The sequence below is a fragment of the Pteronotus mesoamericanus genome, unplaced genomic scaffold (assembly GCF_021234165.1).
Source record: "Pteronotus mesoamericanus isolate MK-2021 breed Mesoamerican mustached bat unplaced genomic scaffold, CSHL_Meso_final scaffold_118, whole genome shotgun sequence".
Lineage (NCBI taxonomy): Eukaryota > Metazoa > Chordata > Mammalia > Chiroptera > Mormoopidae > Pteronotus > Pteronotus mesoamericanus.
Window position 1 is genome coordinate 5,816,208 of NW_026555301.1, and position 12,400 is coordinate 5,828,607.

At 47.8% G+C, this 12,400-nt stretch overlaps 1 protein-coding gene across 3 annotated transcripts in view; it reads right to left on the reverse strand.

Moving 5' to 3' along the window:
• Window positions 1–3,350: 3,350 nt before the first annotated feature.
• Window positions 3,351–12,400, reverse strand: part of CHST13 (carbohydrate sulfotransferase 13) — a 37,257-nt gene continuing 28,207 nt past the window's right edge. For 2 of the 3 annotated variants that reach the window (XM_054587429.1, XM_054587430.1), the window contains exons 2-3: window positions 9,798–9,880; window positions 3,351–4,894 (exon numbers count right to left, since the gene is read on the reverse strand). In XM_054587429.1, the coding sequence (XP_054443404.1) occupies window positions 4,049–4,894; window positions 9,798–9,880 (929 nt within the window). In that variant the 3' untranslated portion in view covers window positions 3,351–4,048. Of the gene's footprint in view, window positions 4,895–9,797; window positions 9,881–9,958; window positions 10,102–12,400 lie in introns of all 3 variants that reach the window. The other variant, XM_054587431.1, reaches the window with a different exon arrangement.

The window sequence follows — 12,400 nt, forward strand, 5'->3', positions numbered from 1 at the left end:
CAAGGCAGTGGTCCTCACCTGGGAAGGCTCTCATCACCTGCTCAGACCACCTTTTGCATACATGGAGGCAGGTGGGCCAGGTGTGACCTAGCCAGTTCTTAGTTTCATGGGGCTTTCATGGGTCTCAGGAGTGTTCTGAGTACTGGACAGGCAGGATTCATGTGCCCCTTTCCGATGGGACATTGAGGCACAGAGAAGTTGGGCCACTAGCTTGAGGTGATGAAAGGATACTTGACTTGGGGTGGTGAACACACAATACAATATACAGATGATGTATTATAGAATTGTACACCTGAAACCTATATAATTTTATTAACCAATGTCATTGAAATAAATTCAATAAAAATAAAAAATAAAAACAAAGAATAGAAACCACTTAAATATCCATCAATAGAGAACTGTTAAATTATACCACCGCTGCACCCTGAAAGACTAAGTATCCATTAAAATGAAGAAGTGGCTCTGATCTGGGACAATTTATGAAGTATATTAAGATATTTTTAACAAGCCCAGCAGAAGTGTGTGTCTAATATGCTACCATCTTGTGTATATTAGAAAAAGGTGTGGGTGCATGTGCATATGTTCAATGTTTATGCACCCATGTTTGTATGTATATATGTGGAAGTATGTATGCATGTGTGTGACTGCATGCATATATGTATGTGTGTGGTATGTGTGCATATATGTGTGGAGCAGGTGACAATCATTACCTTTTGGTTGAAGGCCTGGGGAACTTGGGGGACAGGCCTGAGGGAGGCATACTACTTTCTAAATTTTTAGTCCATGAACCTAATACCATATTGTTGGTGTATTACAATCCTTTCAAGAAAAGTAGCATGAGCCCTGTCTGGTGTGGCTCAACGGATTGAGCGCCAGCCTGCAAACCACAGAGTTGCCAGTTTGATTCCCAGTCAGAGCACATGCCTGGGTTGCAGGCCAGGTCTCCCGTAGGGGTTGTGTGAGAGGCAACCACACATGATATTTCTCTCCCTCTCATGAAACCACCTGAGTACCCTGATGTCTTGTCCAGCTCTTTTTGTGAGACCCTGTCTTTCTCAGGTCATCCCATGGCTCATCCAGGACCATGCCATTTGAGGGCAGGCAGTGAGTCTGTGGTCTGTGAAGAGACACATTCTGGTGCAGCCAGAGGGGACACAGGTCACTGGAAGGCCAGAGAAGAAATGTCCCAAGGCTGGTGAGGTGAGGAGCAAGAAGTGCCTCCAGTGTGTGCAGGCCCAGGCTGTGGGTCCTGCACTCACAGCAGAGGTGAGGGCTATTGTGGTCGGGGTAGATCTGGCTAAATGTGTGACAGGGAATGCATACAAACTCAGATTGCACAGGAGATATCCAATGAGGGCAAGGCTGCGGAATGCCTGCCCCAAATGATAGAGTGACAAGTGTCAGCACTCAAGGGGCTCTGAAGGGATGACAGCTGATGGTGTGATGGTAAAAGGTGACTTCTAATCGTGATGCATCTAGGGTGTGACATCTGGATGGGAATTAATTTTCAGCAAACAAGCCATATAAGAGGTTGTGTGGGTGCTGAGTGAGCTCAGCACAAAGACGTGTTATGGAAGCAAATGTGTAACAACCGAGCATGAAATGGCATGTAACAAACATGGTGTGTATGTAGCTTCTGAGGGAGTATGTGGGTAACAGGGATTTGTGAGAAAGACAGCAGGCCCTGGGTGTGCTTACAGGACCAGCCACTCCCTCCTTAAGCCTAGCTCAGTATGGTAGGGTGTTGGGGACCACTTTGTGTGGTATTGGGAATTGTAGCCCCGCGCAAGCCAGGCCTTGAAAGGGGCCCGTAAGTCTCGACCAGAAAACGGGGAATGCTGGAGGCAGGCATGATCGGATGCTAACACCAAGGGTTCCCTGGGAAATCTGGCCTAAAGAATGCATTGTATCCTGAAGCTTGCTCTGCTTTTACACTGCCCTGGTAAGGAAAAACCAGATGTTTAAGTTCCAAACAGAAGTGAATTCCTAAATTCAGAAGCCATACCTTAACACCATCTGACTTCAGCATGTCTAACAGACCCTGACCTGTGGCAAATCTCTGGGTTCCTTAAATTGTTATCTATGATCTCTATCTGTTTTCTGTAAATATAGCCTTCAGGCATTGATTGATAAGCTTTGCAAGCATGCTGTATACTGTTCTCAATAAAAGCCACTTTAGAAAAGGGCTGGGGCATTCTCCACTAGAGGGAACCGCCTTCCCCTTCTCTTGACAGCACTCAGTGTCTGGGAGACTCATTATTTCATCCCCTGTGAATCGGAGGACTCTGCAGGACAGGTCCATCACAGTAGGGCTGTGATCCAGTGTGTCCTGGTAATTGTATAGGCCCCAGGTTTTCTACATCCCTCAAGGGGGGTGAGGCTTCATGAGGAGCTCAGTGACAGCCTCTTCCCAGGTCCAAAGGCATTGCTGTTGCTGATCCACAGTGGGAGAACCTGTGGACATAGTGTGGGGAAGCTCTGAGAGGGTCATCCTAAAGGACTTGGGCAGGCTCCTGAGAAGGATGGAACAAAGGACCAGCCTGGAGAAAGACAGCATCGTAAGCAGGGGAACACCGTAGCAAAGGCTGGGGCATGAATGTGGCTAAGCTGTATGTCCCTGACCAGCCTGACCCCCACAGGCTAGCATAGCATCATGGGTCCTGACCGTAGGGTGTGGAGGCACCACAGCTGGTTTGGTCTCATCGCTGCCAAGCTGCTCTTCCTTGATTGTATTCTGATTCCTGTTTTTCAAAAATCTCAAGCACACCCTGCCTTCTTCTTCCCAAAGTTTGGGCATTTTCACTTATCATTCAAAGACAGTGAGAAGGGACATTATATATTCAACTAGCCACTAAGGAGACATTCAGCCCCTCCTAAGCGACCACCATGGCTGGCTGTCCCCCAAAGCTGGAAGGGTGGGTCCTCATTGCTAAGTACACAACACATGCTGCAAACCACACATGCTCGCACACGAATGGGAGGCAGCCCAAGGCTTCACTGAGCTGGTTTGGGCTTTAACTTTTGGCCCAGGCAGAGTGAAAGGTTAGATTTTCTCCAGTTCGTGACTGTTTTCTCCCCAATTCTACAATTTAGTACCCCCTACATGATGCACTCCCTCCATACACTACACCCCATGTAGCCCCTCACACTTGCATGCTGCTGTGAAGGTAAGCAATCTCTCATCTGATTTTCATAACCACCTGGCATTCTTAGGCCATTTGGTAACAGGGGAAACTGACAGAGACTCAGTAAGATGCCAAGATCAGACAGCCTCATGCCCCAGAGAGCACATGGCAAAATGAAGTGGGGAAACACCAAACTGTCAGAAAGTAACAAAACACATTTATTTCAATTATTGATACATGAGCTCCCCAGCTCACTACAGTTCTGTAAAACCTGCCATCATATTGCACCTTGAGCTCTGTGGACACCTTAGTCTAGCGTCTGGCCAGACTAAGACCAAGGGTGGGGCTAGGGCCAAGCCAGCAAGAAGGAAGGTGGCCCTGCTCTGTGGTTGGCAGAGTGAAGGCAGTTTACAGCTGGCTCTGTGCCATGCCCATGGATAAGGATGGACCCAGCCTGAGTCCTGCAGGGAAGGGCTTCTCTCCTTGGCCAGGGTTGCTCTTAACAGGATGGGTGAGATGGGGGGGCGGGTACTGGGATGGGCCACAGGCTGCCTAGAGCTAGCATTCTGCTCTGTTTCACCATGGACAAGTTCAGGGACAGAGCTGACAAAAAAAAAAAAAAAAAGCCCCTTTGCAACTTAAAATGCTATCATTTAGTCCTCACCTACCCAAGGATCCTAGGGAAGCATCTGCCAGCTAGAGGAATTAGAGGAAGCAAGCATCAAGTGACAGGCAGGACAGGCAGCAAGCACACAGTGCCTAAGGCAAGTTACACCCAAACTAAGCCAGGTGTGATGCCAGCTCAACTGCAGTGGTGATGAGAGTAGGGTACCCCGGAGGCATCAGAAACTCACATTCTCGAAGTCCCCCACCCCCCAGCGTTGACCTCAGAGCCTCTGCAGGCCCTTCAGGGTCACTGAAGGCTAGTGCAGCTGCAGGTAGGAGGGGGTGGAGTAGTTGAAGAGTAGAAAGTCCATCTTGTAGAGGTCGAAGAGGCGGCGCTGGTAGAAAGGGCTGATGTCTTGGAAGAGGCGAACAGCCTGGTCGTGCGTAGTGACTGCCTTGGTAAGGGGTGGTGGCGCGGGGAAGTGCAGGCCGGCTGTGCCTACCAGGCCCAGAACGAAGGCCGCATCCTCTGCCAGGGTCTCAAACTTGCCCACGATATCGTAGCGCAGGCGACACGGGTGGCAGAGCGCGTGAGCGCGCTCCCAGTGCTCATTGAAAGGTTCATCACGGCGCGTGCGCGGGTCTAGCAGGTAGGCCAGGAACTCAGCGAAGCGCACGTCGTGGCCACGGGCCAGCGCATCGGGGTGTGGGCGGGGCCGCAGGCGCCGCACGATGCGAGTTCCATAATGCCGCTGGAAGGCGGCGCTGTAGGGCCGCGCAAACTTGTTGCGGTAGGCCGAGGCCAGGCGCTCAAAGGGCTCGCGCACGAAGAGAAAGGCCAAGTAGTCGCGCAGGCGCCGGTTGATCTCGGTGGGGCTGAAGTCGGCCAGAGAGGGCAGCCGGCCTGGCGCATGCGCCTCGTGCGCGGGGATGGCTTGCGGGTCCAGGCCCCCGGGGCTTCTCAGTGCCAGCAGCACACGCTTCCAGTTGGTGCAGGCCACCTTAGGCACGTAGCAGTAAAGCAGGCCGTGTACGTCGTCCACCAGCACGTGGCGCAGATCCTCGGGCTGTAGCAGGCGCTGCCGGCGTGTGTGGCGGCTGCAGGCGCGGTGCAGCAGACTGCGCCGCTGCCGATGCACCTCAGCCAGAGCTGAGCTTGGACCCTGTGGACAACAGGGGTCGGGGTCAGGGCTGCTGCCCAGTGATGTGTGTTAGCCAGTTCCAGGCATCAGGTAGGGGTCCTGGATTGGGACCCCAGCGCTGCCGCTGATCACCGTATATGATTAGGGGCCCAGGCATTTGTCTGGAACCTGGATGGGGGTTGGGGGGCAATGAATCTAACTTTGCAGAGGTATGTGAAACGATATGATTAGTCTCTTGGACATTTCAGGTCTGAGGAGTTCCTGATAACGAATATGACATAGTCAGAGTAAGCATGGTAAAGAAGTATGACTTCAAGAGTACTCACTGTGAATGCAAACTGAGTATCTTGCTGTTTACTAGAAGTAGTATAGTGTGCAAGAATGGCAACTTTCATTCCATATAAATAGAATTGAAAATGCAGCCTCTTGTAGGCTATTGGAATAATTTGTTTAATAATAAAATTAGCTAATTCTATATTTATGAATTGGCATGTTCCTTTGGTTCTTGATGTCTTTATCCCACCCAGTCCTCTCCCAGCCCCAACAAATTCTACTCTCAGTACTTGGTCAGGAAGCCTGCCCTCTCTAAGCCTGTTCCTCCTCTGTGAAATAATAACATTCAGCATTTATATCGTACTTATTGTGTACCGGGTATCTCGCTATGACCTTTACAACTCGGTGAGTTGGGTAATATAAGGAGGTCACTTGGGTCCACCCCTTCCTATCCCTCCTCAACCATACCAACACCCAGGCCACTACCTACAGCACTCCCCCTCCTTTCTTCAAGTTTTTTTCTGTCCTAAACAGGGTCTTCACCTCAAACAGTAACCCTCCAAACCCCCTGCCCCTCTCTTGGTGGTTTTTGGGTCTTGGTTCTTAGAAGAAAGTGTTCTTAATTTCTAAAAATTGCAATAAAAGCCTTTAGATAATAAGACCATAAGTACTGGTGAAGATGTGGGAAAGCAGAACCTTCATTTATTGCTGGTGAGAAAGGAAAATGGTATAGATGTTGTGGAAAACCATTCGGAGCTCCTCAAAAAAAGTAAACATATCCAGAAATTCCACTTCTAAGGATCTACCTAAAGTAACTGAAAACTTAAGTTACACAAAGACTTGCACACAAACGTTTATAGCAACATTATTCATAATAGCCAAAGAATGGAAACAACCCAAATGTCCATCAACTGGTGGGTAGATAAATAGTATATATGTGGTCTACCCATACAATGAATATTATTCCATAAAAAGGAATGAAGTTCTGGTACATGCTAACACATGGATGAACCTTGAAAACATTGTGTATACTAAGTAAAAGAAGCCAGACATAAAAGGCCACAAGTATGATTCCACTTATATAAAATGTTCAGAATAGATCCGTAGAGAGAGAAAGTAAATTGGGGTTGTTGGGCAGGGAGTGGAGAAAGTGGGGAGTGACTTATTATGCATATTGGGTTTCTTTTTGCGGTAATGAAAATGTTCTGAAATTGGATAGTGAGGGTTGTGCTTCCTTGTAACTATACTAAAACCACTGAATTGTATACTTTAGAAGAGTGAATTCTGTGGTATGTGAGCTATATCTCAAGAAAAAGCCTTCAGAATGTTTCCATTTCAGAGGAAGCCAAAGAAGCATCTGAAATAGCAGGACACTATACACTCTGTGCCTGCATGAGAGTACTTGACATCGTAGGGGAAGGGGGACAGACTGTATGTGCCTCTAAAAATATCCCGCAGACATCCAATACACTTTAGGGGCAAAAAGTTAAAGAAAGAACATGACTTAGCATGCCACAGTTGGATTTTAAAAAGATAGGGAAGGTGTCCAGGCTGGTTAGACCATTATTCTAATACACCAGCATTGTGGGTTCAATCCCCGGTAAGAACACTTACAAGAATCAATCAATGAATGCATAAATAAATGGAACAACAAATCAATGTTTCTCTCTCTTTGTCTCCCTTTTCCTGTCTAAAATTAATTAATATTTTTTAAAGAGTAGAGAAGGAAACAAAAAAAATGTTTCAAAAAGGATGAATTGTGGGTAGTCTCTCTTTTAGATATATGCTGAAATAATCACAGAATCAATAAGGCTGGGATCTGCCTCACAGTAATACCAGGTACAAGTTGGGGGGTTAGGATGAAACAAGAATGGTTAGGAGTCAATCACTGTTTAGAGTGCATGATGGGAATGTGGTTGTTCATTGTAGTATTCTCTCTACTTCTACATATGTTTGAATTTTTCAAAATGAAAAGTTACAATTGAGAGAGCAAGGACATATGTACCTGTAAATGAGATTTTGAAAGAGTAACATAAGCATATGATAGAACACTCAATGCTGCATACATGCCCAGAACATGCCTGGAATGACTCACAGGGAACTTTTCAATTGCAGGGGTAATGGGAAGCCAGTGTTGGGAAAGAGGTGCTTTCCACAGTACACTCTTTGGGAGTGTAGAATGCCCTATAGTGCTTATATTACTTTTTCAAAAATATCATTGTGGGGGCGGTTGCCAAGTTCGGACATGGCTGTAGGGGGCCTGAGGGCACTTAGAGGACTGCATTCCCACCCTGTAAGGCACTGACTCATAGGACTGGCCTCAGAAACCAAGCTCCATATGGGTGCTAGGAGAGGACTGTAATCAGGGGCTCCACAGCCTAGCTCTGCGTACAGCTTCCAGACAATCCAACATGCTTCTTGTGGCAGGGAATGTTGGCCCTCCACCCATTTCTCAGTTTCCCTCCTTCCTTGGCAGCAAACCTCAATTATGTCAGGCCATGTAGCCAACCTTAGGAGGAAACAATCATACCTTCATTAAAGTGAAGGGACCAGAGGTAGGCATGTGGCCTGTTTCTGGCCAAGGAGATGTAAAGGGAAGTCTGCTTCCCTGGGATGGCTCCCAGGAAAGACTTTCCTTCAGGAGAAAAAGTGAGAGCTCTTGAAGGAAGAAAACCATTTGCTTCACCTCTACCCTTCCGCTTAGGATGTTCTCCTGTGAGATGTAAGGGCCCTGGCATTCATCTTACAGCCATGAGGCAATAAGGCTGTGGCAGAAGCCAACATCTACAGGATGTGAGAGGGCAGAATGTTGCTGCTGTATGTGGGGATGCCGGTTTCTGAGTTTTGTGGGGAGTACGCATTGACTATCCTAGTGGCTTAGTGTAGTCTCAGTTGGCTTTTCTGTTGTTTGCAGCCCCATGAATACTCAGATAGTCAATGCTATCTCCATTTTACAGGTTAGAACACTGAGGCTTAGAGAAAATTAGTGGTCTATAGCTCTCTGGTAGGGAAGCTCCAGCTCAGGTCCCTTGGGACTCAGAAGCCAGAGCTATGCCTGCTAGTCTGGAGCTCCATCCAGCTGCAACACTATCATCCTTCCCAGCCCAGCTATACTCAGCTGCTTTGATCCTTAGCCTGGCTCTAGTCCCTATGACCTCTGTGATATTCTCAAGGTCCTTATCCTCCTTGTGCTTCAGTTTCCTTATCTGTGAACAGGGATAACAACAGCCCCACCTTATAGGGTTGCTGTGGGGACTAAGTGAGTTCAGAGAACTAGAGAACCTGGTACACAGTCAGCACTTGTTGGCCAGATTGTTTTCATTATTATTATTTCTCTAACGGCAAGGTGCTATGCTTCCAGGGCCTTGACACCAAAGGTCACTGGGTCCTTAGGCCATGAGGGGGCTGAGCCAACCCTATCTAAGCCTCAAAGTCTGCAGCTAGTGGAACCAAGGGCCTGATGACAGCCTGGCCTTCCCTTAGCTTGCTGTGTGGCCCAGGGCAAGCCAGTTACCCTCTATGAACAAAGGCCTCCTACCTGCAACCCAAGGCCATGAGACAGATGAGTTCCACATGGCCCTTTGGCTCAGTCCTTGGGAATTCATTGACCAGCAATTTCCCAGACCCAGTATGATCATTCTCTCTGGCTTAAAATCCTTCGTAGCTCCCTACTGTCTTTGCCCCACCTTTCAGGCGATACAGGGCCACTGTCCCCACCCCCCACCCCATCTCACCCTGCACACCTTCTTCTGTCTTTTGCTCACCTCCAGCTACTTGGCCACTACTGTTTGCCTCTCAACTCATCCTCTGAAGGTCTCAGCTGCAATGTCCCTTTCTTAGAGAGGGTCCTACACCCCCATCTAAACTAGGAATCTCCTGGTAGAACTTTCATTGTACCTCATACTTTCCCTTTAGACACCAATCAGTTACAAGTTAGTGGAGGCAGTGATCAAATAATGTCTTCCTCCCAAAGGACAGGACTGATAGCTGCACAAGAGCAGGGAACCGGCCAACCTGGTTGTGGCTGGACCCACGGGTTCCTAAGCACAGTCTGCATACAGTAGGTGCTCAGCACATGCTGCCTGAATGGGTGCCCCTGAGTGTGGCTATTTGGGTATATGTGAGCCCAGGGGTGTGGCTCGCAGTGGGATTCAACTGTGTGCGTGTTTGGGGCAGTGTATGGTTCTAGGGGGCCAAAACAGAAGTGAGGTTCACAGACCAGCAAGCTGCCTGGTCCATTGCCAAAGAACAGGTGAGGCAGGGGCTCCTTCACATTTCCCTATTGCAGGTGGTACTAAATTTAATTACTGTCTCCCTACTACACTGTTAACTCCCTGAAAGAAGGTTCAGTGTCTGTTTTACTCTCTTCCATATCCACAGTACATGAACTGACACAGACGGGCCCAGTCTATTGTTGAGTGGATGATGGATACAGGGTTGGGGGTGGGTGGAGACACCATTTCTCAGCTTGCCCCCAAGATCTGCCCTGGTCACATCCCCAGGCATTCTAGTCTCTGAACAGAGTCTGGATTTTCAGAGGATGACTCTCTGTGTCTAAGTGGGTTCCAGTCCCATGATAGCAGGCCTACGCTGAGGCTCTCAGGTTCCCATGTCTGGAGGCAAAGGGTTGGGGTGAAGTATGTCCACCTACCTGGTCCAGGTCATAGAGCATCTTCAGGGGACTCCTCCTCTTCCCACCAAGCCAGCCAGAACCCAGGACTCTGTTTTCAGATTCTGTGGAGCATAGAGAGGTGTTATCACCCCACAGACAAACTGGCTTCAGCATTGGGGAAGAGGGCTTGACCAACTCACCTAGGGTAGAGCTGATCCATCTCTGAGACTCAGTTCCCCTCCTGTCCCATCTGCCTCAGGATGGAGGTGGCAGTGGAGTGTGGGAAAACACTGATGGAGTCCCAAATCCATGCTTGGTGTCACTCCTGCTCCCATGTCTTACCCTTTAGAGTTGGAGGGTGCCAGGCAGTAAGGGATGAGAGGAAAGGTGGTACCCAGCCCATAGCACTCTGAGAAAGGCCTGCCCTTACCCACCCTCAGCCTCCTTAATCTGCCCCCATCTCATAGCTTGCCCCAGCCAGCCCCATGACCGAGGAGTCCTGAGTGGCTCAAGAAGCTACTTGTCTGTCCAGAGAGGGCTGGGCAGTGGTAGAGGTGGCGCAGCCAGACTGCAGGCTCTCCTACTGACCCACTATGAACTCCTACAGCAGCCTATACTTTCCCTAGCAGTGTGCATGCTTCCTCATAGTAAATACAGCGTTAGCTGTTCTCAGACTGGATGCCCGTGAGGGCATAGATAGCATCTGTCTGTCACAGTGCTGAATTCCTCAATCTTCCTAAAACTATCAAAAACACAGCTTGCTAAGTTTATTATTCACTCAAAATGTGTTTTAAGGGCTATATTCCTAAACATAATTTAATTAATATAAATATATTCTTGGTAGTATAATCAATACAGATGTGGAAAGGTTCAAGACCTTCACCATATTTTTCTTAAATAGGATTATACTTATTAATAAACTCATGAAGTATAACATAATCTTTAAAAAATCACCAAAATTGGCAAATTTTTAACTAGCTTAGCTAAGAAGAAAAAATGAAGACTCAAAGTACTGAAAACAGAAATGGAAGAAGATATATTAGTACTAGACCTTACAGAAATAAGAAAGGATTTTAAGAGTATAATATAAACAACTATATAAGAGTACATGAAATAGAAAATTCATATATGAAATAGAAAATTCATAGAAAGGCACAAATTCCTAAAATTGACTCAAGAATACGAAATTTCAGCATAACAACTAAAGAGATTGAATTAGTAATTTTTAAAGGAAGCTCCGTTGAGACTAGAAGGATGGGCAGAGATGCAAAATGGTCTGGTCCCATGTGTGGAAGTTAAGAATCAGGAGGGATACCTCAGCAAAGGTACTGAGTGAGGAGTCAGAAGGTCCCAGCCCTAATCAGGAAGAACAGCTTCCACAACATGTGGCTGTGAAAATCAGTGGGGACTCTGTCTGGGTGAGACAGAGGGCTTCTATAGACCCAGGCACCCTCTTAGAAGGCCCAAGCACAAACTCACTCATTCATAAACACTGGCCCTAAGTTCCAGTGAAGGGACAGTAGCTAGAAATGTACCAGGAACATATGGGGAAGAAATGAATTATCTGGCTTCAGGGTGAAGGCTGGAGGGGCAGGTCAGTGCTGGCAGGCACCGTTGTTACTTTGTAGAGCCCTCCTCCCACGTTCACAGCTGGCAAATGCTGGCAGGCACTATTGTTTCTTGTTGAGACCTAATGACAATCCCACCAGCCTACAAGGGCAGGCTGATGCAAAATCTGAGTCTCCATCAACCTGCCTAACACCACTACCCCACCCTGGTCATTCCCTGGGACCCTGCCAACCCAACTAGAGCATCTGCCAATTTTAGTTGCTGTTCCTCACAAGCTGCTGGCCTTGGCTTATGCTGAAAATTTTCCTAAAATATCTCAAAGATCCAAAAACCTGAAACAAGCAGTGGCTGTCCTTGGCATGCCTTGTACTTCTTGATAGATGATTCTAATCCTAGCACCCGTGGCAGCCAACCTCAGTTACCATAGCCTTTCCCAGGCACCTCCAAGCAAAGCACAGGCAGCTACCAACCAAAGACTACCTAGTGGTTCCTACCAGGCAGCCCTGTGGCAGGTACAGGCAGCAGCTGATTTAGGTATATGTGGGAGCCCCTCCAAAAAGGCTCTAGAACCAACACACCTTGTGGCTGGCTTCAGAACACAGAGAGCACCAGCCAGTTTAGCTCCACAAATGACACACCCAAAGGGGAACTTGGCAAGCACCAGAGTCCCACTAGAGTGTATCCTGCTCCATGTGTTCAGACCCCACACAATAGCTCAAGGTCAGTCCTCACAACCTATCAGACTAAGAGTCAATCTCTCCTGCTGATGTGCCAAAGAGCAATCAAGGCTTGACTATAACAGGAGGGCACACAGAGCCCACACAAGGGATACACCTGGAGCACCTGGTTTAGGTGACCAGGAAGACTGTACCAGTAGTCCCCAAAGGAAGCCCTATACATAAGGTCACTCTACCAAGACCAGGAGATGTAGTATTCTACTTGTTACATAGAAACAAACAAATAGAGGTGGCCAAAATGAAGACACAAAGATACATGTCCCAAATGAAAGAATAGAACAAAACTCTCGAAAAAGAGCTAAACAAAAGGAAGCAAGCAGTCTACCAGATGCAGAA